Source organism: Thalassophryne amazonica, chromosome 23 (assembly GCF_902500255.1).
Source record: "Thalassophryne amazonica chromosome 23, fThaAma1.1, whole genome shotgun sequence".
NCBI classification, from domain to species: domain Eukaryota; kingdom Metazoa; phylum Chordata; class Actinopteri; order Batrachoidiformes; family Batrachoididae; genus Thalassophryne; species Thalassophryne amazonica.
Window position 1 is genome coordinate 26,303,067 of NC_047125.1, and position 27,390 is coordinate 26,330,456.

At 42.8% G+C, this 27,390-nt stretch overlaps 1 protein-coding gene across 1 annotated transcript in view; it reads right to left on the reverse strand.

The window, feature by feature from the left end:
* Positions 1 to 1,879: 1,879 nt before the first annotated feature.
* The window catches only part of LOC117505356 (mitogen-activated protein kinase kinase kinase 11), a 53,585-nt gene continuing 28,074 nt past the window's right edge, over positions 1,880 to 27,390 (reverse strand). Inside the window, 12 exon segments of the mRNA XM_034165000.1 lie at positions 1,880 to 4,243; positions 9,068 to 9,691; positions 9,884 to 9,996; positions 10,121 to 10,292; positions 13,432 to 13,547; positions 14,903 to 15,131; positions 15,134 to 15,149; positions 15,438 to 15,548; positions 15,550 to 15,608; positions 17,647 to 17,685; positions 17,688 to 17,803; positions 26,169 to 26,349. Of these exon segments, the coding sequence (XP_034020891.1) occupies positions 3,642 to 4,243; positions 9,068 to 9,691; positions 9,884 to 9,996; positions 10,121 to 10,292; positions 13,432 to 13,547; positions 14,903 to 15,131; positions 15,134 to 15,149; positions 15,438 to 15,548; positions 15,550 to 15,608; positions 17,647 to 17,685; positions 17,688 to 17,803; positions 26,169 to 26,349 (2,378 nt within the window). The 3' untranslated portion in view covers positions 1,880 to 3,641.

Consider the following 27,390-nt stretch of genomic DNA (forward strand, 5'->3'; position numbering starts at 1 on the left):
TATTATTAATTAAAATAATATCCAGTCATCACCACAATCGGCTGCTTTTATTTAACACTATGATTATTACTCGCGGTGCTTACGAGACTAATCGCGCACTCAGGAGTCGTTGATGAATGTAATCGGTGTCGGAATGAAGAGACGAAAATTGTTCTGTCCAAACGGTTGCTAAATTGCCCCCAAAAGCTTTCATTTATAATGTTAAACGACCGAAAAGCGCATCACGTTTGGATACTTTTGTTTGGAAAAAGTCACCAAAATACACCTAGGCTTTGGAAAAGCCTAGGCTAGCCTAGCCTGTAAAATGCCCAGCGAGAAGTGGAAGAAATGTTTTGTTTTCAGAATAAATTTGTTTTCTTTGCTTTTCAAAACAGAAAATCGAGGACCAGTGCTTACGAATTACCATTTTTCCACAGGCTCGTTATAGTGCACTTCAAACGGTGGCCGAGGTCAGTCGATTCATAGTTAAACGAGCTAAAATTCCTTCTACATGATTGTTTTTTTTTACTTGCCAAATCAAATTAGTATAAACTGATTAGATGTTGGGAAACGTTGAAGCAACAGATCCGTCAATAAACCAAACCAGTATTATTTTGCTTATGTAGCGGCTCCTGTTCAACACTGCCACCTGCTGGATGTTTGGTGGATGGTGAAAATTTGTACTAAGGGAGCTACGACCACTACCTTTGCACCCCCCCAGGACTAAACCAAACCAACTGTTTTAGGTTCCTTAGATGAACCCAAAACACAATCAGGATGTTCCCAAGAAATAAAAACTGGCCTCAAGCCAGTTATCCAAAATGGCTGCCAAAATAGGTTTTTTCACTAAAACTTTAAACAACATATAAACAACTTAAATATCACAGAGATTCAATGGGAAGACCATTGCAGGTCACAGCAAACTCATTTGTGCCTAAACTAAATTCATTCATGGGTTTAAGATTCAAAATGGCGTCCAAAATGGCCGCCAATAGACCCTTATCATTAAAATACACAGTAGGAACAAACAATAGACTTAATGACAGAAATAATTGGTGTTTAAGTGAAAAAACCCTATTTTGGCGGCCATCTTGGATAACTGGGTTGAGGCCAGTTTTTATTTTTGGGAACATCCTGATTGTGTTTTGGGGCCATCTAAGGAACCTAAAACAGTTGGTTTGGTTTAGTCCTGGGGGGGCAAAGGTAGTGGTTGTAGCTTCTCTAGTATTGTACTTGCATGTTGCTTGACTGCCACCTGGACGTGTTGTTCGGGGGAACAACTGTATCACAAGCATGATGGAAATTAAGAGCAGGTGAGGTTGAAGTTACACGTAGCTTGAAATAATCCTAAATCTGCATATTTAATTCATTTTTTTAAATTCATATCCATTGTAGCTCGATATCTATCTGAAATCCAATGTTTTTCCCATTTAATTTGCAGTCTATTCTTCAACACTAAAAAATGGGTAGAAAAACGGTTCGCCTAACAAATCCAAATTACAGGTGTATTTTAATGATGACGTGTATTTATTTGTTTTTTAATGCAAATTGTGGATTCGTACAGTTGATTATCACCTCCAGAACCTTTCACGTTGGAGGACAGTTTGGGAGAAATGCTTTGTTTTCAGAACAACTTTGTGTTTTCTTGCTTTTCAAAACAGAAAATCAAAGACCAGCGCTTACAAAATACCGTTTTTCCATAGGCTCGTTATATTGCGTTTCAACGGAGACCGTGATCAGCCGCACTGTTGTACTGAAAAAGCATTTCTTGTGTATTTATAAGTGTATTTGAAGTTATATCTATCCATCCTCCTACCAGCAGTGGGCACAATTCAGCTAACGTTGAAAACCGTCGGCGGACCAATTAACTTCCGCTAACTTCCAAGTCCGTTAATTGTTCGTTTTTGTCGAGAATCAAGGTAACGGTGGGAAACATTTGTAAACCATAAAATTGTATGTTTGTCCCTGTTGGAGCTAATGTAGTAATACAGTCAGCAAAACTGACATTGCGTGAACCCAATGACCATCACCTCGAGGAGGAGGAGGTCAAGCTTTCCATGTTTATTTTTATTTCTTAATATTTCTTCTTCCCTTTATACTTTCTGTACTGTATACTGAATGGGAACTATTGTTTCGTTTCATTTTTATGTCTAGATTGTCATCTGTTCTCGACATGCGTCACCTTTTTGGAAACCTCTATGTTTACGCTAGGACGTATTAAAATTTCAACTCTTTTGGTCTGTTTTCAGGTTTTTATTGCCAAAAAAACAAAAAACCCGAAGCTAAGTTCATGCAATAAAAGTTGGATGTAGTTTGGGTTAAATGTTTTCGTGCCTCGTTGATTTTAGTGTTCTTGCAGTTGACGTTTTACTTCGCGGATTTGCGATTATTTTTAGATTAGCTGCACCCGTCCCTGCCTCCTACTTTATGGGAACGTTCTTCTTTGTCTCCGCCCTTTTTCATATGTTGGCGCAGGATCAGAGTTTGTCCAAAACTTAAGCAGATTGGAAGTCTATTCTCACGATCAGGGACGCGTTGATCCTTGGCAGCAATCTAGGATCTAGCCTGATAACGATTTCCTCTACAAAATGAATGACAAATGTAGCATTTAATCAAGAAATGTTATACCTGTTAATTGTGAGGCGATATCGACTATGACGTGATGGCTATATGCTGCATTTTCCTGAGCGCACCGGTTCTGCCGAGGCCAAGATGGATGGCTAGTTTTGGTACATAGGGAAGGACTATTAGTGTACCCAATCCATTACCAATCAGGACCCAGGGTGGTTCAGTAAGTGTATGTGGCAACTCTGATCACCTTAAACCCCGCCTGACTTGAGACCCGATACCTGGATATTCCAGAATCGTAGGGTGTTAAATGTTTTGTTCGTGTCCTCGCGCTGTCCCATTGGCAATCTTTGGCATACGAAGTTGAATTCAGCACCTTCCCGCGTCCCGCTTCCTGCGCTTGATCACCTGCCCGGTCAGACCAGGCTGTCCTACCCGAGGTGTTTCCCAAAGAATATAGCTAGACTGTTATCTACTTCCAAATAGAATGTCTGGCTCAAGTCAGAGTGGCCTGGAATTCCCGCTCCGAGTGTTTTCTCCCATAATGCAACAGGCAGACACGGCACGTTTTCTGTAACAATGGGTCTAGACACTCTTCTACCACAACAATCAAAGCCGTTTTGATGGTTTCGACCAAATTTGTGTGGTGTGTTCCCTTTGCACCTGATTCACAATTCAGGGAACCTCGATAAGATGCGTGTTCAGAACACTTTAGGAAATAAGGCACTCCAATTATCCATTGTCCCGAATGCTTTCAGTCTGCAGAGAGGTACAGGCGGATGGAGCTGTGCAAGTTGCCGTATCCACCTCTGCATTGTCACAACGCTTCAAAGGCGGGGGGGCAGGCAGGGGTATGAAGGCAGGTGGTATGAGCAGAATCTGAAGATGGGATTAGTGATCCGGGTCCTGGTCCTTCAAAGTGATCGAGAAACACAGACAGAAAGCAACAATGAAATGGGCGCCGGTTCTCCAACAGGCCACCTTTCAGTGGATTTCTGGGTTTTCTAATCAGCAGGCTGCCACATAAATAACCCTGCAAGGCGGCATTAAACCCTTCATGGGCTGAGCCAAGCACAGTTGTTGGAACACTGATATTAGAACCTATCGTCTCTGAGTTGAGTGGGGGATTTGAAAGGTTTGAGGCCCAGCGTCCCGCGGGGGTGGACCCTCTCTTTGGTGCTATCTAGGGGCTTGCTGCAGGCCGCCCAGTCCAAGTCAATGAGGGGCGAGTCAGCCGGGTTGAGCGGCGCTACACGGAATGAAGGTAGCGTGGGAGAGCCGTTGGTCGAGCAAGGGGCGGAACGGGAGGTGGGAAAAGGTGGCGAGAACGGGTCAAATGGCGAGGGAACATCCAAGCTGCTTGAGGGGTCGGCTTTGAGGGTAAAGGGGTCACAATCCGGTGAAGGAAAGGGGTCACAGTTGATGAAAGGGTTAGTCGAGGAAGGCTGGTAACCCCAAGAGTTGCCGTTCGAGCGACTTGGGCTGCGGTTGCCACCTGAGTTCCGCACACCAGCTGAAATGAAGCTCCAGGGGTCAATACGGTGACGGACGGGGGAGGGACGGGGCCGGGGAATAACGCTGACCTCCAGGCAGCGGGTCTTGGGGCCCCAGATGCCAGGGTTCGGGTGGAGACAAAACGGCAGTGTGGGCTTCTCCTCAAAGTCCTGTGTGTCCTGGCACAAGGGCAGGTCCAAAACTAGAAAAATAGAAAACAAAGAAGTCAGAAAGGCAAATGAAAGAAACCTCTCATCCTTTCCTGCACTTTCTTGCTTCAGGTGGCTTTAATTCTAACAGGAAGACAGAGGACGGGAATGAGAGTAACAGTATGTCTGGTATTTATATTGCGTATTTATATTTACATTTGCAAACCCTTTTTCTTTTTACTTTCACTTTTGATACTCTGTGTGCTTCTTACCCTCTGTGCTGCTATACAATGCTACTGGAACCTCAATTTCCCTGAGGGGGGCTTCCCAAGAGATCAATAAAGTTATATCTAATCTAATCTAATCTAATGAAAATTGCCCATCAAATACATTTTTCCAATGTTGAATCTGCATTTGTGCTCATGTTTACCTTCAATGATGTTTACCTTCAATTCAAGGGGAGTAAGAAAAACAACAAAAAACATTTTTTTCTACACAGTGTCTCTATTTTCAGAGCCCATAATTAACTGGACAAACTAAACTGAAGTATTATTTTTATTGGCAAATCTGGAAGTTCTCAAAAACTGACCAAATGTTCAAGAAGGAGACTACTGAGGGAAGCCACCAAAACACCTATCACAACTCTATTTGGAGAGCCGTTTGATTGTGCCCTGTGCAGTCTCTCCAAACACAGCCACAGACGTCTATAACCTCCCTGTCTTGTCTCGTGCTATGTTAAAGGCTCCTGAAGGACTTATAGGCATCTGTGACTGTGATTGGAGAAACTGAACATTGCACATTTGCCTGTAGAAAAGGAGCCAAGTGAAGAAAGCCACCAAGACACTCAGACAACACTGATGGAGTTTATTGGCTTTTCTACAAAAGAAGCTACACATAGTGCGTTTTGTCTCCATCGCTAATGGGACTAAGGATTTGCAAAAAATAAAGTCCAGGCTCTAGTCTCTAGCAAACTGTAGCTGAAATCTCTAAAAAAAAAAAAAAAATGCTTCTCTGTGCCATGACATCATAAAGCTGTACAGCTTGTTATGCAAAAAGCTGCACTGTTTCTCCTGTTACAGCCACAGGTTTATAACTCCTTCAGCATCTTGGAGGCTTCCCTCACTTGTCCTCTTCTTGCGTGATGACTCAGTCTGAATTACCATACTGCCTGTCACTGTCCAAATACTTATGGACCCACCTTTATGACTCAGTCAGTCAAAGTTTATTTTAGAGTACTATAGTGTCGTGGAACAGGATGCAGACAAAACGTGGAATAAATCAACATGGCTGAGCGTTTGCCGCCTCTAAATGCGACGTATCTACCGAATGGCGTTATTTACATCGATGGCGTCCCTCTGAGACATTAAAGCGTGAGACGGGAAGACGTTTAGTTGAAACAGTCTAATTACGTGTGGCTTTTTTCATCTCTGTGTGCCCGATGTAATGACTGCACGCCGTTTGTGGGATTACGACTGTTAGCAGCGTAACAAACGAGGCGCCTCTCTCGGGGACCCGAGTGTTAAGAATCTCTGTGGAGAATCCAAAGCTGGAGAGTCAACAGACCAGATCCAGAGTGTGGAGAGTCACCAAAGGGCACTCTTACAGTCCGTGCAAAGCCGCTATGCTCTTAAATCAACAAATGTCTTCTCCTCGAAGCCGTGTCAACACACCGAGTGTCAGCGAACACCAGCTGCCACCGAAGTGGTATCTGGGCACTGACCAATATTTTGACGCAGGAAAATGTTGGTCAAGGTCGGCGCCCCCTGAACTGATGCAAGACGGTTGTGACAAGACCTTAAGTTTGAGGTTTCTTGGGACTGCGACTATTTGGTATTGACTTGTTAACAAGCCTGTTTGACTCTGGACACATGCAGGGAAGCTAGCGTGCGCACGCTCAAGGATGCATGGACGTCAGCGCGCGTGTACACAGGGACAGAGCCCGTTTCTGTACTTCCCACACCACTGTAGCTGGAGGTAATAACCCATCGTACCATTGGCCAAATGTTCCTTGCCTGGATATTGTCAGATCCCTGGACTTTGAAATGAAACAATGAGTAAACTGAGCAAGAAGGAGGCATGTGAGGGAAGCCACCAAGACACTCAGGACAACTCTGATGGGGTGATGTGCTTCTGTGGCTAAAGCTCCGTTTACAAAACCTGGAATAAATCTGCGTAAAGTTGCATTGCGCTGTGTATCTAGTATGCAAGAATGGCTGTGTATATTGCGTGCCTCTTCTTCTTCTTCTGTGGTTTTCAAGCTTCACTGTCGGCAAGGTTTAGCAGAGTCCAGCAGGATGAATAAAATCTAGCAATGCAGGTATCTACTGATTTAAAAAAAAAAACTAAAAGAATTTTTTGGCCGGACTGATGTAGGGTAGCGTACAATTGCGGAGGCGTTGTGTACAGCAGTGCAGTGTTGCGTAGACTTGCGTAGAGCACTGTGCCCAGTGTCTGTGAAAAAATTAAACAGGTTTAATTTTTTGTGTCCATTTCGCGGACCCCTTTGTATCCCTCAGCGGATTGCCACATAGGGCTGCGTAAGCTCGGCAGCGATGGCATGCCACATTACGCAGCTCTACGTTGGCCTGTTACACCACCAGTTCCAGCTTTTGGTGGCTTCCCTCACAAGTCTTTCTTACACTTTCACTTTTTTGGCACTTTCTTGTGTTTGGTCTAAAGAAAAGAGCAAAGTTTTTTGTTTTTAACTACTTTTTATACCGCATCAAACTACAATGAAACTGCACAGTAAGTCCCTTTGGCTGCACACGGGGTCGCCACAGCAAATCCAAAACACAATTGCTAAGCAAAATAAAAGCAAATAGTAATGGAAAAAAAAAAATACAAAACATCACCATACTGCTTTACTGCTTCACCTCAGGGAGCTTTGGTGGCTGCTCTCCTAAATGATTCATTCGCACACTTTGGCATGTTGTACTCGCGTGCATTTCCTCACCATCTACACAGCAATGCACCGGGTTCCAGTGCACCCGGCTCTTAAAGATAATGACAACAGACAATCTGATTGGTTTATTTCATGTTGCACCCAAAACACATCCATCATGACTTGAGAGATGAAATATAACCAAATTCACTTGCACTATGCACTTTAGGCTGTGCACTATCGATAGTCATGTAGGTTTTTCAGTGACCGATGCTGCCTATTTAGAATAGTATCCTTTGTTGACTGACAAAGTTTGATCCAGATTACAGATTTTGTGGTCATTTAAATTTAATATTGAAAACCCCATTTAATGTATATTTTACATTATATCTTCATCAAACGTGCTCCAATCAATCTCATATTTGAAAGTGAGGTGCAGACTGGCACTCACTATCGCCTGACACAGTTTGATCCAGATCTGATCCAGATTACAGATTTTGTGGCCATTTAAATTTAACATTGAAAACCCCATTTAATGTATATTTTACATTATATCTTCATCAAACATGCTCCAATCAATCTCATATTTGAAAGTGAGGTGCAGACTGGCACTCACTATCGCCTGACAAAGTCTGATGTGGATCTGATCCAGATTACAGATTGTGTGGCCATTTAAATTTAACACTGAAAACCCCATTTAATGTATATTTTACATTATATCTTAATCAAATGTGCCCCAATCACTCTCATATTTGAAAGTGAGGTGCAGACTGGCACTCACTATCCCCTGACAAAGTCTGATCCAGATCTGATCCAGATTACAGATTGTGTGGCTATTTAAATTTAACATTGAAAACCCCATTTAATTCATATTTTACATTATATCTTCATCAAACGTGCCCCAATCACTCTCATATTTGAAAGTGAGGTGCAGACTGGCACTCACTATCACATGACAAAGTTAGATCCGGATCTGATCCGGACAGTGGGTTTTGTGGACATTTGAATTTAATATTGAAAAGCCCATTTGGTGCTCCTTTTTGCATTATATCTCAATCAAAATTGATCTGCATCTGATCCGTATTGCAGATTTAGCAGATATATGATTCTTTTTAACATTGAAAAGCCCTTTTGATTTATATTTTAGCGTATGAAAATCCACTTCTAACAGGACTTTGACGTTGAAAATTTTTTCCAAGGTAAAAATTTGTGGACTGGAAGCTAGTGTTGGCTCTACATGCTTTAGGTTTCTACTGTTTTAAAACACCCGTTCCCACTGTCTTAAGGCCCGTGTTTGCATGTTAAATGACACAAGGGGGAGCTGTAGCATCAAACGTACTGCAGATGTCAATCCTGGGAACACGACGTGACTTTTCATATCGATGACACCATCCACTCTTCCCACCTGAGAAACGGGGCAAATGTTAACAGAGTCTTGAAAGTCCTCAGCGCACACCGCCATCATAAAACTGTTGGGAAAACGGTCAAAGAGACGGCGCTAGTAGATTATTAGCGAGTCTGAATCCAGTACTTTCGCTTTTTGTGACCGTCGTTGTGCTGCTCATCTATCCAACAAAAAGAAAACTTACTTGAAAGATACTGAGAAGAACAAAAATGAGAGAGGGGGAGAGAGAGAAAGGAAAGATGATTGGATGGTAGCTTTTCTTAGCGGGATTAAGACTAAAGTATGGAGGCCCAGCTGTTACCTGAGATATGCAAATAACCGAAGACGAGCTTTGATGCAAATGAAAAGGCCCGTGCAGCACTGAAGCCTCCCTTGTGCCAGAGAGATCTTGCTAAAACGGCACAATAATACTCCTGCCTGAGCCTCTTGTGAACATCGTCATGCAGGGAAAGTACATTTTGCAGGTAAAAGAGAGATTCAACTTCAATGTGGCGACTCTTAAAACAGGAAATGTGGATAAAAATCCCACCAACGCTGAACAAACAAGTGGTGGCACGACACTGTTAAAGTGATGAATGGAGTCCGACTGACCTAGCTGAGAGGTGTGCAAGCCTTGGCTGGACCTCCTCCTGCTGCTGCCGGCTCTGTGGTCCAAGACCTCGCAACCCTGCTCCCCGTTGGTTGGATGCGCGGTCAGGGCCCATTCCTCTGTGCCGGCCCTGCCGTCGTGACGGGGAGTCCTCGGACTACGAGGGCTCTGCGGGTTCCAGTGGTCAGGCCTTTCACGGGGGTTTGGAGGTGGCGGTGGTGTAAGGGGCAAGGGCTTCAGTTCTTGGACCTGCAGGGCTAAATCCACAAGCGGTTTAGGGAGTGGCTCATAAGCAGAAAAGGTGATAAGATCGTCCACTACGGGGGCGTCTGACATGAACGGCTTAGGGGGTGAGATGTCTGGTTCAGGTTGGGAGTGGTGATGGTCCTCCAGGGAGGGGAGGTTAGTTCGAGGGGGCACCCTAGGAGGGATATCTAGGCAGCGACCCAATCCTACGGAGGCCAAGATGGTGCCTCTGCCCAGCAGTGCCCGGTGGGTGCTCTTGAACGGTCCGCTGTGGGAATTCCTTTCAAGCCTGGGAGAGCCAGCTGGAGAGGAACCCCCTTCCTCACTGCCTGAGTCTCCTTGAGGTAGAGGAACCCGGAGGCTGTCCTTCGCTGAGGAGCCTGCAGAGACGAAGCAAAAGAAGATGTTCTTGAATTTTAAAAAGGCAGAGGAGTCGGAAAATGAACACTCAACACATTTATTATTAATTTAGCTTCTATTCATTATTCACACTCGTGCCAGTGTGAATTATAACACTGGGTAATGGCTGATATGCGCCTGGCACTTAAGCTGGCAATGGAGGGAGTTGGCACCGTTCTGAGCGGGAGGAGGTGTTGGTGTTGAAGGTCTGTACTCCTCAAAGTCATCCTTGGAGCCTCTGTTGTCATTGCTGTCTGACTCCAGGAGCTTGGCTCTCATCGACAGGCTAAAAGTGAAGAGAAATTCAACATTAACGGCCAAAAAAACAATGGCGTCGTATTATCGGACATTCTAATAATTACAACACTGACACAGGAGCTGAGTTAAAAGAAGCACCAAACTACTGCTACCTGCTTTCCTGAGGACTAAGGCGCAGGACTTTTGGACTCTTGGGGCTTTTCGGGCTTTGAGGTCTCCAGTGTGGGACCAACCTCAGGTCTCCATTGGCTTGTTTAACTGTAGGGGCCTCCAGGGGCCAGACTGGACTCAGGCCAAACGTCCTGTTGCTGTCACTGGGACTGACTGCCAAGAAACAGGAGAAGTAACAGACTGAATTTAAGATCAGCTGGAACAACATCAGTATGCACAATGTTCAGTTCGAGCCTAATGAGATGAAAGTCAGGGTCAATCCATACCGGATGAATCATCGTTGTTGTTTGTTTTTTTTGTGCCAAACGAGAAGTTCAGCCGACAAACAAAACCAAGGTTGAAAAATCCTAACATTCCTCTTTAACTGGGTTTCGCTGATTAGCATTTTGCATTTCAGGTGTTGGACCTGTAAAGAGTACCAATGAACCAAACCATAACATCAACAAAACAATCGAAGATTTCCGACGTCCGCTAATTCCGGATCCAGATCACCTCCAAAATTCAGTGGACTCTTCCATGGCCTAATATCTATCTGTGGTGCAAATTTGGTGAGAATCCGTGAATTCATTTTGAAGTAATCCTTCAAAGCCTATATAAGGTGAAATCCAGAATCCAGATCCAGATTATCTCCAAAATTTAATGGAGTCTTCCATGACCCAATACGTATCTATGTTGAAAATTTCGTCAAAATCCGTGCAGTAGTTTTGACGTAATCCTGCTAACAGTAATTCTTCAAAGCCTATATGAAGTGAAACTTGATCCAGAATCCGAATCCGGATCACCTCCAAAATTTAATGGGTTCTTCCTTGGTCTATCTGTGGTGAACATTTTGTCAAAATCCATGCAACAGTTTTGACATAATCCTGCTAAAAGTAATCCTTCAAAGCCTATATAAAGTGAAACTTGATCCAGAATCAGAATCTGGATCACCTTCAAAATTTAATGGAGTTTTCCTTGGTCTAATATCTATCTGTGGTGAACATGTCAAAATCCATGCAGTCGTTTTGACATAATCCTGCTAACAGTAATCCTTCAAAGCCTATATACAGTGAAACATGATCCAGAATCAGAATCTGGATCACCTTCAAAATTTAATGGAGTTTTCCTTGGTCTAATATCTATCTGTGGTGAACATGTCAAAATCCATGCAGTCGTTTTGACATAATCCTGCTAACAGTAATCCTTCAAAGCCTATATACAGTGAAACATGATCCAGAATCAGAATCTGGATCACCTTCAAAATTTAATGGAGTCTTCCATGATCCAATACATATCTATGTTGAAAATTTCATCAAAATCTGTGCAGTAGTTTTGATGTAGTCCTGCTAACAGTAATCCTTCAAAGCCTATATAAAGTGAAACTTGATCCAGAATCTGGATCCGGATCACCTCCAAAATTTAATGAAGTCTTCCTTGGTCTAATATCTATCTGTGGTGAACATTTTGTCAAAATCCATGCAGTCATTTTGACATAATCCTGCTAACAGTAATCCTTCAAAGCCTATATGAAGTGAAACTTGATCCACAATCGGAATCTGGATCACCTTCAAAATTTAATGGAGTCTTCCATGACCCAATACGTATCTGTGTTGAAACTTTCATCAAAATCTGTGCAGCAGTTTTGATGCAATCCTGCTAACAGTAATCCTTCAAAGCCTATATAAAGTGAAACTTGATCCACAATCGGAATCCGGAGACTAGTCAGGATTGAGGGGAAAAATGAATGCAGCAATGTACATAGACATCCTGGATGAAAACCTGCTCCAGAGCACTCTTGACCTCAGACTGGGGCGACTGTTCAAGACATCAAAGGTGTGGCTTCAGGATAACTGTGAATGTCATTGAGTGGTCCAGCCAGAGCCCAGACCGGAATCTGATTGAGCATCTCTGGAGAGATCTGAAAATGTCTGTGCACCGACGCTCCCCATCCAACCTGATGGAGCTTGAGGGGTGCTGCAAAGAGGAATGGACAAAACTGCCCAAAGATAGGTGCACCAAGCTTGTGGCATCATATTCAAGAAGACTTGAGGCTGTAATTGGTGCTAAAGGTGCATCACCAAAGTACTGAGCAAAGTGTGTTAATACGTATGTACATGTCATTTCTTTGTGTTTTTTGTTTTTAAGAAATCTGCAAAAATAAAAAATAATTTTATGTTGTCATTATGGGGTGTTGTGAGTAGGATTGTGAGGGGGGGGGGGAAATAATTTCTTCCATTTTGGAATAAGGCTGCAACATAACAAAATGCAGAAAAAGTGAAGCACTGTATTACGATCAATTTGCCAAACTGCAACAAAATGAACGGTGGATTCATTTCCTTTTACCCGCCTGAATAAAGTGGTCATTCGAGAGGTTTTGAATGAGCTGCCCAGCTGATGGCGCTCACCGCATCTTCCTATATGAACGGATATCTTGCTGAACTGAGCTCAAAGGCAAATGGAAGTGCCAGCGCTTTACACAACAAAACGGTTGGGAGGGCCCAGCGTTCTATCACCGCGTGGTACCGAGAGCGTCAGAATAAATACCCACTAAACACATTTTAATGAGAAGTACACTTACGGCTTAGTGACTGCCATTAAGGGGAGTCATTAAGAAGTAAAGAAAATCAGCCTTCGACTTTAATGAATAAATGAAGCTTGCAGATGTTTTGGATTCACTTGACACTTTTATGGATAAATGTTTTGCTGCAGTTTGGACTTTCATGTCAACCCCCAACGGCGAGCACTTGTGGGAAAAACCCCCTTTCATTGCCTGGTGCTGCACCACGGAGATTTCCTCTGGGTTTTGTAAGAAGCCCTGTGACCTACTGGCTACAGTTTCCACCCAAAATGGAAATGATCTCCACAAGAGCACTGCAAATCTCTGCCGCAACCCCGTCTCAACCACTTCTCCAGGGGCGAGCAAATCCCTCCCTACTTATTTTAATTCAGTGAAGCACACTGTAGCCGTTACATGCATGTAAAATGGTGTGAGGTTTCTGCCTGGAAAAGAGGGAGGGTGTAGGGGGAAGAGGGGAAAAAAAAAAAGGACAGCTCAATGGCTCCCCCTGCTGCAGCAAACAGGTCATTGCAGAGCAGGACAGCAATGTAGAAAAATAAAAATAAATAAAAGTCCCTGCTGGGTGCTGGGAGGAAGTCTGACAATATTTGGACTGGAACAAAATACTGCAAAGGACAATGGGTGAAAGTGAGGAAAAAGAGAGGAGGAGCACCTGTTCAACTTGTGCACCTGTGTGTGGGCGGGTGTATGAGTGATTCACGTGTTGGGTGGGGGAGGGAGAGAAACACTGCTCACGTTGTATTGCTCGGAAACGTGGGCCGAAAGACGGGGAGGAGCCAGAGCCCAAATCAGGAGAGTTTCGCCTCTTCTGTAGGCCCGGAGACGCTTGCACAGTAATCTTAGGATGAAATCTGAAACACACACACACACACACACACACAACCACACACACACACACACACACACACACACACACACACACACCACACACACACACACACACACACACACACACACACGTGACATATGTTAGTCCACCTGGACACAGAAACCAACAGGAATACAAACAAAATAAAAGCATTGCCAAGTTTGGGTTTGTCAATCAGCCGACACAACAGCAGAGTCGCCCCTTCGATTATGCGCTGCCCAAATAACAGCCGGTCTGACTTTGAAAGATATGCATCCCAGAAAGTCAGGTGTTTTAAAAAAATGGTTGTGATCACAACCGCCCTGGAATCTGCTGCAGTGAGACATTGAGCGTGCCAGGCTTGTACTCAACATTCCAACAACTGTAGCATGGTCACAGTATAACTTTAGCTTAAACGCAAATCCTCCTGGTGATGTCAACGTATGGCAACGTTAGGGTAGTAAGGGATTACCAAATCGTGTCAAAGTTCTCTACAAAAAAAGAAGAAATCATAGAGAGCTGTTAGTGCCGGAGGTTATTCCTGAATCAAGTGGATAAGTCTACGACTACCACCTGAACGGGACACCAGTCCATCGCATGTTACTTTCTCAGCTAAGGTTTACAGTTGGGTGGAGAGATGAAGTGTCTTATCCAAAGACGCAGTCAGGAAGCATGACCCCAGATATCATATTGGCAACCCAACATCTTATTCCACCAAACTACATGTCCTGGAATGTTCCCAGCCAGGTGGGAGGACACGTAAGTGGATGAAGTAAAATAAACCCCATCTTTTTGACATCTAGATATTTTAGCCACACTAGACCATGGCACAGTAACAAATATTCAGATTCACCATGAACACCCTCCTGGATCCTATAAGGGTTTCCAAGGTAAGGACAAGGTTTGACAATGTGACAGTCTAGGACGCATACCTGAATATTTACACAGACGTACACTCCAAGAGTACTATCGAGGTCCTAAGGGCCATGTGGTGCTGATGCTGAGCAGATACTTGTCCATCGCAGGTTACTTCCCCAGCCATAGCTGGCTGGACTGGGACAATGCAGAGGAAGTATCTTGTCCAAGGCACGACAGAAAGGTGACCAGGAAGCAAACCTACTGGTTGCACAACTCCTATCCCATTGAGCAACCGTTCTGCATAACGAGGAGACAAAACATTCAGGAACATCATTCCTTTTCTCAAATCTTGTTGGTCACTCCTGAAAAGGTTGAACCTACTGTCCTTTTGGATAAGCACATTGGGCATTGGTGGCAGCACACATTGAACTCTACAGGAAGGGTAAACTTTTTTTTTTGGCACAAAAAGGTCGTGAGAGTTGTCTGCCTTCAGTCGGACACACCTTGAGGCAGCTGATCTTCTCGCCGTTCTTGCACTTGAGCTTGTGCTTCTTGAAGGTGCCCTTCCTCTTCTTGACGTTGGGTTTCTCCTGGTTCTGGTTGAGGTGGAGGATGAGGAGGCTGAGTTCACGTGTCGAAGAGTCTTGCTCCCACCGGGCCAGCTGCTGCTCACGCTGTCGGAGGAACTCCTCGTGGGACTTCTGCTCCAGCGCTGCTCGCTTCAGCTCTCCTCACGGCAGCGTAGCTCCTGCGGGATGGAAAGTGATAACGTAAACTTACAGCCACCCCAATATGAAATATCTCAACGGCTATTTCTAACGGCACATAAAGTACCCCAATAAGAGTTTACTCCAATTAAACAGGAAGTAGATCCACGTTTTCTTTTGCCGATTTGAGTTTTTGTTGGGTTTGATCAACTTGCACCTGAGGTGCTAGACACTAGCTTGCTAACACCGACAGTTCTGAAAGTTGTTGTCTGTAAAATGTATAATTCCGTTCCATCATCCGTAGTCATGATCAGTGCTATCAGTGATACCTTCTCTTTAGCTCGGAGTTCATCAAAATGTCCTGGATCTCCAGTTTCCAGTCCCCTGCAGGAGTGGAAGGAGTCCTGTGGCATCTCCTCCTTCCCTGCTCCTCTAAGACTTACGTCGCTGGGCCAAGATGGAACCGAAATTAGGTCTACGATGGGGATCCTGGTCCCAACCTCTGCCATCAAAACGATAGAAACACAAACTGTAGGTGAAGTTGATATGGAAGTCAGGTCATAACTGGGTCATAAAAACCATTTACTCGTGATGGCCTAACAGCAATAGTTAGAACCGCGCACACACAAGGGTATCACTTTAAGTCCTGTGTCTGTCCATCCATTGTATCTACTAAATACTCAGAATATACAATGCCCATAATTTCTGACCAGGACGACATACCTGCGTCCGCCTACTAAGTGCTTTTTTTTATTTTGCAACCAGTGCAGGCTCTTGCACGCCGCACCGTGAAGCTGATAAGCTATTCACTGCGTTGTCCTTAATATACCCACTGTGGGGTGTTTTTGCATCATTTGCTCCAATACTTTGGGCATTACGAGATCAAAAACTAATCCAATAATTAATTAATCCTACAAGGTGCCATCGGTGGTTTCGTGCGCTGATCTTTCTTTTTTCTTCTTTGTCAAAAGCACCACCACAGAAGAAGTCGGCGTCAACGGGGACCGACTAAGTGGAAATAATCTCATCTGTTTAATACGAGAATTTCTGACAGCTGCGCCGTAAAACACAGGCAGATAACAGGCGGTTTGTAACCAAGGTAACCGTTTAGCCGCGGTGTTTGTTTTTAAGATGAAACTCCGTAAAGGAAGGAGACACTCTTCTCCACGGGTACAAACATGTTGCACAAGGTGTCTCCGGCACAAAGCACTTCCCCTCTACAGCCGCGTTTTCAACAACACACAGGAATTTGTTTGTCAACCTCGAGCAAGCTTTGGGGAAATGGAACGAGAGGAACCCTCGGTGACACGACTGTGATCTCACGCAAGAGCGCTTGCACATTAGTGACACACGCTTCTGCGCAATCATTTTATAATTCAACACACTCCTCACAAGATCTGGCGGCGAGGTTTTGTGATTATTGCGGCAAAAGTTGACCGAAAGTGCTGAGGCTTTTGTTTTGGGGGAAAAAAAAAATGTGGTGGAACTCCATTTTGTTTTTTCTGTTAGTTTACAATAAAGTTCGGATAACTTTTAAAAGACAAAGTCAGCCAAAAAAAGTAATGGCTTAAAATACACACACAGTTTTAAAGGTGTAGGACCTTGGGATTGTTTTTGATCATATAAAGGTACAGTGTGTAGGATTTAGTGTTGTTGGTTTTTTTTTTTTCACATCACATTTTGCTTCTTTGGCAATTGGGCATTTTGTTTCTAAAGATTTTAATTAATGGAACCCGTGGGAACCCTATACAAAAAATGGATATTTGGGTGATTCTTAGACTACGGGCACTTATTATGTCCTTTGATCATATTGTATGAAAAACAAATTTCACACTTTTATAGTTATCTTTACAATGAAACGTGGTTAAGAAATTTGTCTAGTAGTCTATGATGACTTTTTCACCTTTTTTCAGCATCATTATATGCAAATATTGCCGTTTGTGCTTGTCCCACACCCAGACTTTTGATCTTCAATGATAAAAATGAATGGTAAAGAAACGTTTTTTTCTAATGTTTAAATATCTCTGAATAAATATCAGTAAAATAATCAAAACATAATTGGGGTATTCAATGTCATACAACTGTTTGTGATTGTTTTTAAACAAAATGTAGTTGTCCCACACTATTGCCGTAATTTCCACCACAACACCTGTAATGTTCCATTTAAACAGTTTGTATGAAGATTGTTTGGGTAGTTTCTAGGGAGATAACAGTGACATCAGAGCACATGTATATAGCGCAAATCACAACAACAGTTGCCCCAAGGCGCTTATATTGTAAGGCAATGGTGTGGTGGAAATGACATTTACAAGGCCAATAGTGCCCGTAGTTAAAGAATCACCCATTTACAGTATATGCATATGACCATTTCAATATGGGTAGGATCTTGGCTATGGCTTAATGAAGTCAAGAGATGTATTTGACATTGGCACAGGCTAAAAAAAAACATTAATGAGGTATATTTAGGAATTCTGGACAAACATTCCAATCACCAACTTTTTGATAGTGGCCAACAGAGAAATCTGACTTTATACACACAGGTCTGACCTGACATGAGCTGGGCGAAGGGTTCGGGACGGTGGATGGGATTGGCAAGGTGAGTTGTTGACGGCGACTCCATAGGCCGACGGCGAGTCCGTCTATTCCTTTGTAGGGTGCTTCTCCTGTTAGCAGCTCCCACAGCAGAACACCATAGCTGGAGGGTGAAATTGACAAAGGAATAAATATAATAGTGCAATGTATAGTATGGAAGGCAGAGATGGGATACCACATGTTGGGCATCTAAAAAAAGAAAACTGCCTAGTGGTCAAGCCCCTGCTAGCTAAAGCAAAAGTGTGGTTTTTAACAAAGCTAGCCAGCTAAAGAAATGTTAGCCTCTTAGTTATAAAACAAGCTAGTGTTCAAAAATCCCATCTTCAGTCTCAGACGTGCTAAGATGTCATCACGACAATGTGTTCAACTTCAAATGAAATTTACGTGTAGCTTAGCAATTAGCAAAACTGCATTCACATGTTGCCAGCATACAGCAGATATTAAACCTTTGTTTACAATGACAAGGTGTTGTAAAACTGCCTTCTTATTGTTTAATTTTCATGTTTAGTCTTAAATAAGGAATAAATAAAGCTTATAATGACAAATAAATGTAATCATTTTGGACTTTGATTCATGTGTCAATAAAGTTGGAGGTGATATAAAAACATCTACAAATCAGTGTCTTTATATGTCTGGAACATCTATTGTACAAATGTTTTGTACAGTGTACTTAGTGAAAGTTTACTGTACCTGCATTAATTGTCCACCAGGTGGAGATATTGTCCCATTTCAAGAACCTTGGGACACAACAAATCTGTTGCTTATCACTGTAATTAATTAACCTTTTGCACAGTATCCTACTTAATGTTTTCTGGCTTTCGATTGGCTTAATTAACAGTGGGTGGAGCAGGGTAAAGTTGGTGGTCCCTGATCCAGCAACCAATCATGATGGGTTCTAGTGTGTTTGGCATTTGTTGATTCACACAAGCAGTCAGAGGACAGTCTTCCTAAACTGAGGTTAGGACCCAATCTTGGGCTTTGTATTGAACAAGCAAAGGGAAAAGACAAAAATCCAAAAAATATCACTAGTGTGTCAGTCTGTGGCACAGGAGGTTAAGAGACTGGTTTAAGGACTGAAAGTTGTGGGTTCAAATCTTGGACAAGTCTGTGGCACAGGAGGTTAAGAGACTGGTTTAAGGACTGAAAGTTGTGGGTTCAAATCTTGGACATTTGATTTTCTTTTGACGTTCAATAAACAAGGTGGAAAAGATAAAAGCGCCAGGAGAAGTGTTCCAAATGCATCAGATGAACAAGCAGATGCTTGTCCAGATGCTTGGTGGTGCAAGGGGATAGTTGCGGCGTTGGCAGGTCAGAAGTAGTGAAGCGTCGTCAGTGCAGGTTCAAGACCTGTGTGTCACTGGGCATCTGGTGTGGGCTGTGTGGGAGGGCTCAGGTGGGCAGGGCCCCACCTGAGTTTCTGGAGTGTTCCAAAATGGGGGTTATGCTTCTTCTTGCAAGAATTTTTTTTTTTTTTTTTTTATAAATAAAGTACTCCTCCTGACAAAGCTAACATTAGCATGCTAACATTAGCATGGCCAAATGAGTCTTTTGCAAGCATTATATAATAGTATATGCTTGCTAGAGGAAAAAAAAAAATTTGAGTCTGATGCTAATGGATAACATTAGCGGCTAATGGCTAGATGAGTCTTTCTTGCAAGCATTATAGGTCTATCTACGCTGACATTTGCAGTTTTACAACCATTGAATGCTACGGATGAACGCCCAATTCAGACATGCGCCGATGACAGTACTAAAGGCACAAAAGTGCTAATGTATCCAGTGTTAAAATTCAAAAGTGAGTTGTGGATGTGACAAGATTTGAACTCACCACCTTTCGTCCTCAAAACACTAACCGCCCGTGCTACAGAGACAGATGAATTACTGGTGTTTTCTTCTGACTCTTGTCTTCTCACTTTTCATAATATCCACTGCCGAACAACTATCAACTACATATTTTAAAATGTACAGCTCAAATCAACTCAATAACAAAACAGCCAGCCACCTTATAAAACCAGCTATGTGTGTCTGCAGAGAAGCCAGAAGTTTAGCGACACTAAGCCACCCGCTAGCACCACATCGCATGATGCTAATGGCTAATGTTAGCGTGACATTTGTGAGCATTTAGTGTACAATTGACAATTGGACAACTCAACACGTGCCTCTTTGAGCACTTGTGAGGTCAATTAATGGAAACCAGCCTAATTATTACGCCCACGTATGTAATAAAATCATCTGCGTTTATTGCGTCCGCCAAGGATCAAGTTTCACTTTATAGGCTTTGAAGGATTGCTATTAGCAGGATTACGTCAAAACTACTGCACGGATTTTGACAAAATTTTTGACAAAGATACATATTAGGTCAAGGAAGACTCCATTAAATTTTGAAGGTGATCTGGATCTGAATCCGGATTCTGGATCAAGTTTTCACTTGTTATAGGTATAGGCTTTGAAGGACTATGCCAAAACTACTTCACAGAGTCTCACCAAATTTTCACCAAGGACACATTATCAACTTACCACTGAATTCCCACGAGATTCCACACGATCTCGTCTGTCAATCCAGGAAGTGTTCAACACTTGACATTTCCTGTTTCACTGTGGACTAAAAATTTGGCACTTCCTGTTTGGGACTCCCTGTGCCATGAGCGAGCTTCGCGTTGCTTCGCTCTCGCTCGTATTATTACAAATTTCTCATAAAATCCTCACATTTGGTCATTCTAAATTTAGCCATTAGCATCGCATTATTTCAATTCAATTTATTCCATTTACATAGCATCATACCTCAACAATACTTCAACAAGGCGTGTCACACAACTAAGGTCTAACCTTACCAACCCTAGAACAAGCACACAGACGACAGGTAAGGAAAAACTCCCTCTGATGATTTGAGGAAGAAACCTCCAGCAGACCAGACTCAAAGAGGTGGCCCCTCTGCTTGGGTCATGCTACAGACACACTTGACAATACAAATATAAAGGAAATTTGGGGAGTCTACGCTGATGTCCGGGATGGGAGGCTGGCTGCGGGGGTCCACAGATCCCATGTATTTCATGACCATTGCAGAAGAAGACACCCACTCCCACTTCTAGATGGAGCCGCACCTCGGACAGAGAGAAAAAACAGAATCAGGCGGCAGAAAGACAACAAATAAGGTATAAATTGTCAGCATTAAGCAACAAGAAAAACAGAAGAAATACTAAGGTGATCGCCGGCCACTAACCCTAAGCTTCACTAAAAGACCCAGACTTTAGATAAGTTTCATCAGACACACTAGTAAGATACTATCAAATTCTGTAAATATAGGTAATACCTCAGTGATGGCACCCACCTCGATAGCAGGGTGTAGTGGCTGGGTTAAGGCATGCTGGGATATGTTTAACCTAATGTTGTATATTTTCTTCTTGAAGTAATGTAAAAAATCTTGTGCTATAAAAGGAGAGCGACTTACAGGTGGTTGTCTATGAATAAGTGTTGTCACCGTGTCGAACAAGAACTTTGAGTTACGCTTGTTTTGTTGATCAGAGTAATAGGTCCGGTTTGTAGCCCGTAGTGCATGATTATAGTGTAGCATAACATCACGCCACGTGAGGTGGGATACTTCTACTTTTGAACTACGCCATTTGCGTTCTAGATCTCTAGCCTTATGCTTGAGGTCACACAAGTAATCAGTGAACCAAGATGACTGTGTTTTTTTTTGGGGGGGGGGGGGCGTGATTTAATATAGGTGGCGCAGTCATATCTAGTGTAGTTTTGAGCGCTGTCCACAAGACTGTCTACCGACTGGGAATTTTCCAAACATGACTCTAAGATATGAGGTAGTCCAATCTGCAAAGTTCAGTCGCTGCAAATGATAAATAAGGTTGTTGTTCCACTACACACTGCAGCAAAACTGTAACCTAATAAGTGACGTGCCTCAGAGACCACTGACCCAAGAGGCATGATGTTAATATCTGTGCAGCACACCACGTGTGAGAATTTCCACTAATGTGTGTCAATCCTGGATGCATTGCTGGAATCCTAACCCATCCATAATTTCCATAAATGATTTGCACCTGGGATCAGAAGGCTTATTTATATGAACGTTGAAGTCACCAATAACGAAATGTTATCTGCACTAGTTGACAAGTTAGAGATAAACTCAACCAAATTCATGTAAGATTCAGAGTATGGGCCATGGGCTGATTTTATTCTTCTGACCTTGACAATACATCGTATCGTGGGCAAAAGAGGAGAAACATTATGTGATGCTACTGATTTCTAAAAGATGATGAATGATTAAATTCATCATGAATCACATCCCAGTATACACACAGGGAAATACTTCATCTCCTATTTCACTCAAAACTGTGATTTAACGCCTCAGGTGATTTTTAGTTTGGGGATGGATGCGCAAAACCCTTAACGGCAAGTCCCCTGCCCAGGTAAAAGTCTGGGTAAACGGTAAATATTGTTAATTGCTCGCCCGTAGGTCCACGTGCCTACCCGGGCGGGTGGATGGGTATTACTACAGAGCCCAGCAATGACATAAGCAACCACAAATTTGCAAAGCACTGTGAATTCTTGCTAAACAAAGTTATGTACACATGTACACGCACGCACGTATGCATGAATTTTAGCCCAGCAATGGGAGCAGCCCTGTGCCCTTCGAAAATGAAGCATCACGCTGGGACTTGGATCTCGAACACTGTCAATTAGCCTTTGCCCGGACCTGACTAAACACACTGTGGAGGCTCGCTAAGTGGAGAGCGCAGGCCGCAGCCTTTTTTTTGTTAGTCCGTTAATTACAACTTCCACACACTGTTGACTGTACAGAAACACCGCTCGCCAACTCGCCCAAAGGCGTCGAGTCTCAGCGTGCAGCTTTGGAGACGAGCGCTGTGGACAGATGAGAAACAATAGTAGAACAAAGACTACCCTTCATTTTGCGGCGCACAGTTGCCAGCGTACTTGCGTTTGCCGTTCTCCAGATTGTGCAGTGTTTACTGTGAAAATGAGCTTGCGTGGGTTTGTTGTCTCTACGCGGCGGAGACGGAAAAAGGGAGGATAAGTGTGCACCGGCTGTGGTACTGGTCCTTCAGGGGGTAATATACTGCATATATACGAAACAACGCTTTTCTTAATAGGCTGCTGTAAAGCAACAAGAAATTCTTTAAAAAAGCTTGTACCAGAGCCAAATCGTTGTAGAAATTTCTCAAGGTACGCTAGAAAACCCCGCTAAGTACCACTTAAGAAATTCTGCCGGATTCAGACTACCATAATACCATACGTCTAGAAAACCACAAATGTTATTGTTGCAATAATTTTGGCCAATTCATCAATATTGCTTTTTTATATCTGCCAAGGATATAATGAATCCAAATGCCGACATCTGGTTGTTTAGTAAAACTACTCAAAAATAACTCAACGCAATTTCTTGAAACTTGGTAGAGGATGGACCACAGGCGAAGGTCAAACCCATTCAATTTTGGTGTGAATTAAGATCAAAGAGCAGATCAACTCTTATCCATTATGCTATACTTTAATCTTGATTGATTTTATTCCGAAATCAGAATTATGGTCATGGCTCAATACAATACAAATAATGAATGTTTATGAGTTCAATGCCTCGTTGAATGGTACGTTCCACTGTTCATCTCATGAACTATTCGTTCCATTGAAAGAATGAAAAGAATGAAAAAAACATTCATTATTTGTTTTATATTACGGAAAAGCTCTTCATGCCTCCAGACGGCTACAGCGTAGTAGATTTGCTTTTTGTGCTAACAGAATTAGCGCCGTCAATCAGCTCCTTCAAATCATCGTCTGTCAGCAAGACAAACTCCGCCAGTTTAGCTAAACGCCGCACCACTCATGGGTGGTGGAAGCAGTGCGCAATGGTATAAAATAATAAAAAATAATAAAATAATCCATGTCATGTGACATACAAAGCACCAATCAAATGACAAGGATCCACTCAGCCATTATATTGTCTCCCTGTGTTCAGTATTTGTTCCATTGCCGGCACGTAGAGGTGATGCTGAGAAACTGTTAGTGTGAAAACAAGAAGTCATCAGAGTGATGCGCACTCGAGAGACACACTTTTTTCTTATGATTATTAATGGGTTTTTTCTTGATGGTGAATCTAGAGTTGCAGAGCTTCTTAACAGGCCCCCGATTGTCTGCCTGTGTTCAGTATTTGTCAAACAATGCGTTTTTTTTTTTTTTTTTTTTTTTACTTTTTTCAGTGAGTGTGTCCTGCTCTGAGCCCACAGCATTTATGGCCTCATACACACACGCACTCCCATTAACTTTATTTCCATGTCATGTTATCCCATTTGACAGTGTACCAAATAAACTATCCCTGTGGTCTCCCCTTATTTCTATCATCTGTAGCTCACACTGGTATAATTTCTTTTCTTGGTTCATGCTGAATGATCTGACAAAGGGGAATCCCAGCTCCCAGGGTCTACTTACATGAATTTGCATATTTAAATGGGGGCATGGGCAGGAGGGGTTTGGTACATCTACATGTGCACTCAATTCCACATTGATTAGGATGTACAAACAAAACATGCTGGGATCCATGCGTATGCACATTTGATACATCTGGATATTTTTGTGCTTATGACAGTGGTCAATATCAAAGGTGAGTAATCAGGATATCAAAGGTCATTGCTCACATAAGAGATCAGGATCAAGTTCACTGGCCAGAATCAAATATTAGCAACCGGGACTGAAGGTCATTGCTCAATATCAAAGACCTGTGATCAGGATATAAAATGTCACCAATCAGGTTCAAGATCACAATTACGATCAAACCTCATTGATCAGTATTATATGTGAGCAAACAGGATGAAAGTTCAGAGAGTCAAATATTACTAATCAACATCAAAGATCAGCAGCTGGGTTGAAACCCAGTAATCAAAATCAAAGGACAATATTCACAATCAAAAGTCAGGATTAAGATCAAAGGTCTCTGTCAAGTTCAGAGTTGCACAATCAGCATCAAAGTTCAGCTATCAGGATCAAAGCCAAATAAACAGACCTAAAGGTCAACCACCATGACCAAATTTAAATCCCAATCAAATTCAGCCTGAAACAAAGTTCAGTGATATGAATCAAAAAGTAGTAATCAGGACAAAAAGTCAATGACAATGATCACGATTAAATGACAGTCAAAGGACAAAAGTCATTTAACATGATCAAAATTACACAACAATCAGCGTACCGGGATGAAAGCTCAGCAATCAGGATCAAAGAGCAGTAATCAGGACATAAAAGTCAATAATCATGATCAACGTTAAATCACAATCAAAGCCAACTGGGATCAAAGTTCAGTGATCAGGATCAAAGATTAGTAATCAGGATCAACAGGCAGAGCTCTGTGCTCTTTCGAGTGCCTTTCTAACTCCAAATACAAACGTAATCATGATCAACGTTAATCACAATCAAAGCCACTGGGATCAAAGTTCAGTGATCAGTATCAAAGATTAGTAATCAGGATCAACAGGCAGAGCTCTGTGCTCTTCCGAGTGCCTTTCTAACTGCAAATACAAACGTAATCATGATCAACGTTAAATCACAATCAAAGCCAACTGGGATCAAAGTTCAGTGATCAGGATCAAAGATTAGTAATCAGGATCAACAGGCAGAGCTCTGTGCCCTTCCGAGTGCCTTTCTAACTGCAAATACAAATGTAATTATGATCAATGTTAAATCACAATCAAAGCCAAATGGGATCAAAGTTCAGTGATCAGAATCAAAGATTAGTAATCAGGATCAACAGGCAGAGCTCTGTGCTGTTCTGAGGGCCTTTCTAACTCCAAATAAAAACATACAAACGACACTTCACAATAAATGGACTATTTTTCATTTCATTGTGTGTTAAGACCAAACTCAGACACACACAAAGGATATGCCAACCCGCGCGTGCGCACACACACACATACACACACACACACAACTATTCCAAGAATAAGCACCGCTGTTGGGCCTGGTGCGCGGCCTCATTCCCTGTGTGCACGGCAAACAATGCGACAGTGTGCACTTCACACAGCCCACAACAAAGCACAGAGCTGCTATTTGAAGGGACACGATCATATGACCACCATCCCTCACCATAGTCAACACCTCCACCCCTCAAACACACTCTCTCTACCACCGTCAATCAACTGCGCTTTCATGTCTTCACACACCGCCGTGGCGGTCCGCTGTCAGCAGGAGTGTACGTCTGCTGTCAAAATCCACCACGGACGTTTCAAAACATCACAGCTGAGGAACATAATCCCAAAGCTGAATGTTAAATAATTCTCCGCACTGCGAGAGCTCAATTTGCGTTTTGCTGTCAATCCCAGAGTGACTACAGGGATCTGACTGTTTGAATGAGCGCCACCTTCCAGCTGAAAAAGAGTCGGAATTGTCTCTTTTTTCTTCTTCTTTCAACAAGCCGGAAAAGCAAAATGGCGTTACGGCGCACATGGAGACCTCACCTCCAGATGTCGCTGCCCTTGGAGAAGGTGGAGGATTTGATGACCTCAGGAGCCATCCAGGCGTAGGTGCCGGCGGTGCTCATCTTGGTGGTCTTGTGCCACTCCCTGGCCAGACCGAAGTCTGTGATCTTCAGGGTCAGACCCTCCATACATTCATTTTCTATAGGTTGAGCCAGAAGGACTGAGAGGACGGTTTTAGGAATAGAGGAGGGAGAAAAAGAAAATACAACAAGCATGTTAATGGTTTACACTGCACTTCTGATTTTTTTACACCTGCTGCTTTTTTAAATCCAACATGAGCAGAACATAGATCACCGAAATAAACCACAAAATACTTTAACCGACACTAGGAACAGCTGATTGGTGATGGTGGCAGGAACGTTTCTGAGTGACTGGATTTCAGTTAACTCAGTGATCCATTCATGAAAGGTAAAGAAGTCGGCTGAGGGAAACCACCAAGATGCTCTGCACTCTGCCACGTGACGTAAGAGGCTGCCAACCCAGGAGGAAGCTGTGCATTTAAAAATAACGTGAAAAACGTTCTCCGACGCAGTTTAAATACATATATTTAGATGAGCAAACATGAGCAAATAGATTTTTAACAAAATGTGGCAGCGTGGTGGGGCGTGGGCCAAAGAAGAACCAGCTACATGTTGTTTCCGGGTCCAGATCAAAGCGAAAAAAGTATAAAGTATAGTCATGAGGATCAAAGGTCATCTATAACAGTCAGAGATTGGGGATCTAAATGAAAGGGCAACACTGAAACAAGGATTAAAGTTTAGCCATCAAGATCAAAGTTGATCATTTGTGATCAAAGTTTAGCAATCAAGGTCAAAGAATACAAATCTTAAAACCCAAGGCCAGAAATCAAAACCAAAGTTAATCAGGATCAAATTTCAGTGATCAAAATGAAAGGTAAGCACTGACAATCAAAGGCTAGAATCAGGAACAAGTCAATTAATCAGGCTCAAATGTTTGTGATCAAGATCAAAGGCTAGAAATCTGCATCAAAGTTCATCAATCAGTGATCGATAACAAATGTCAGCACTCAACATCAAGGGTCAGAAACTGTAATCGAAGTTTACTAATCAAGAACAGGCCGCAATGGACATCGAAGACCAAGTATCTGGATCAAGGTAAATCAGTCTAGATCAAGGTTTTATGATCAAGATCAAAGTGCAGCATGCATCAAGGTTCATCAGTAAGGATCAAAGTTTAGTAA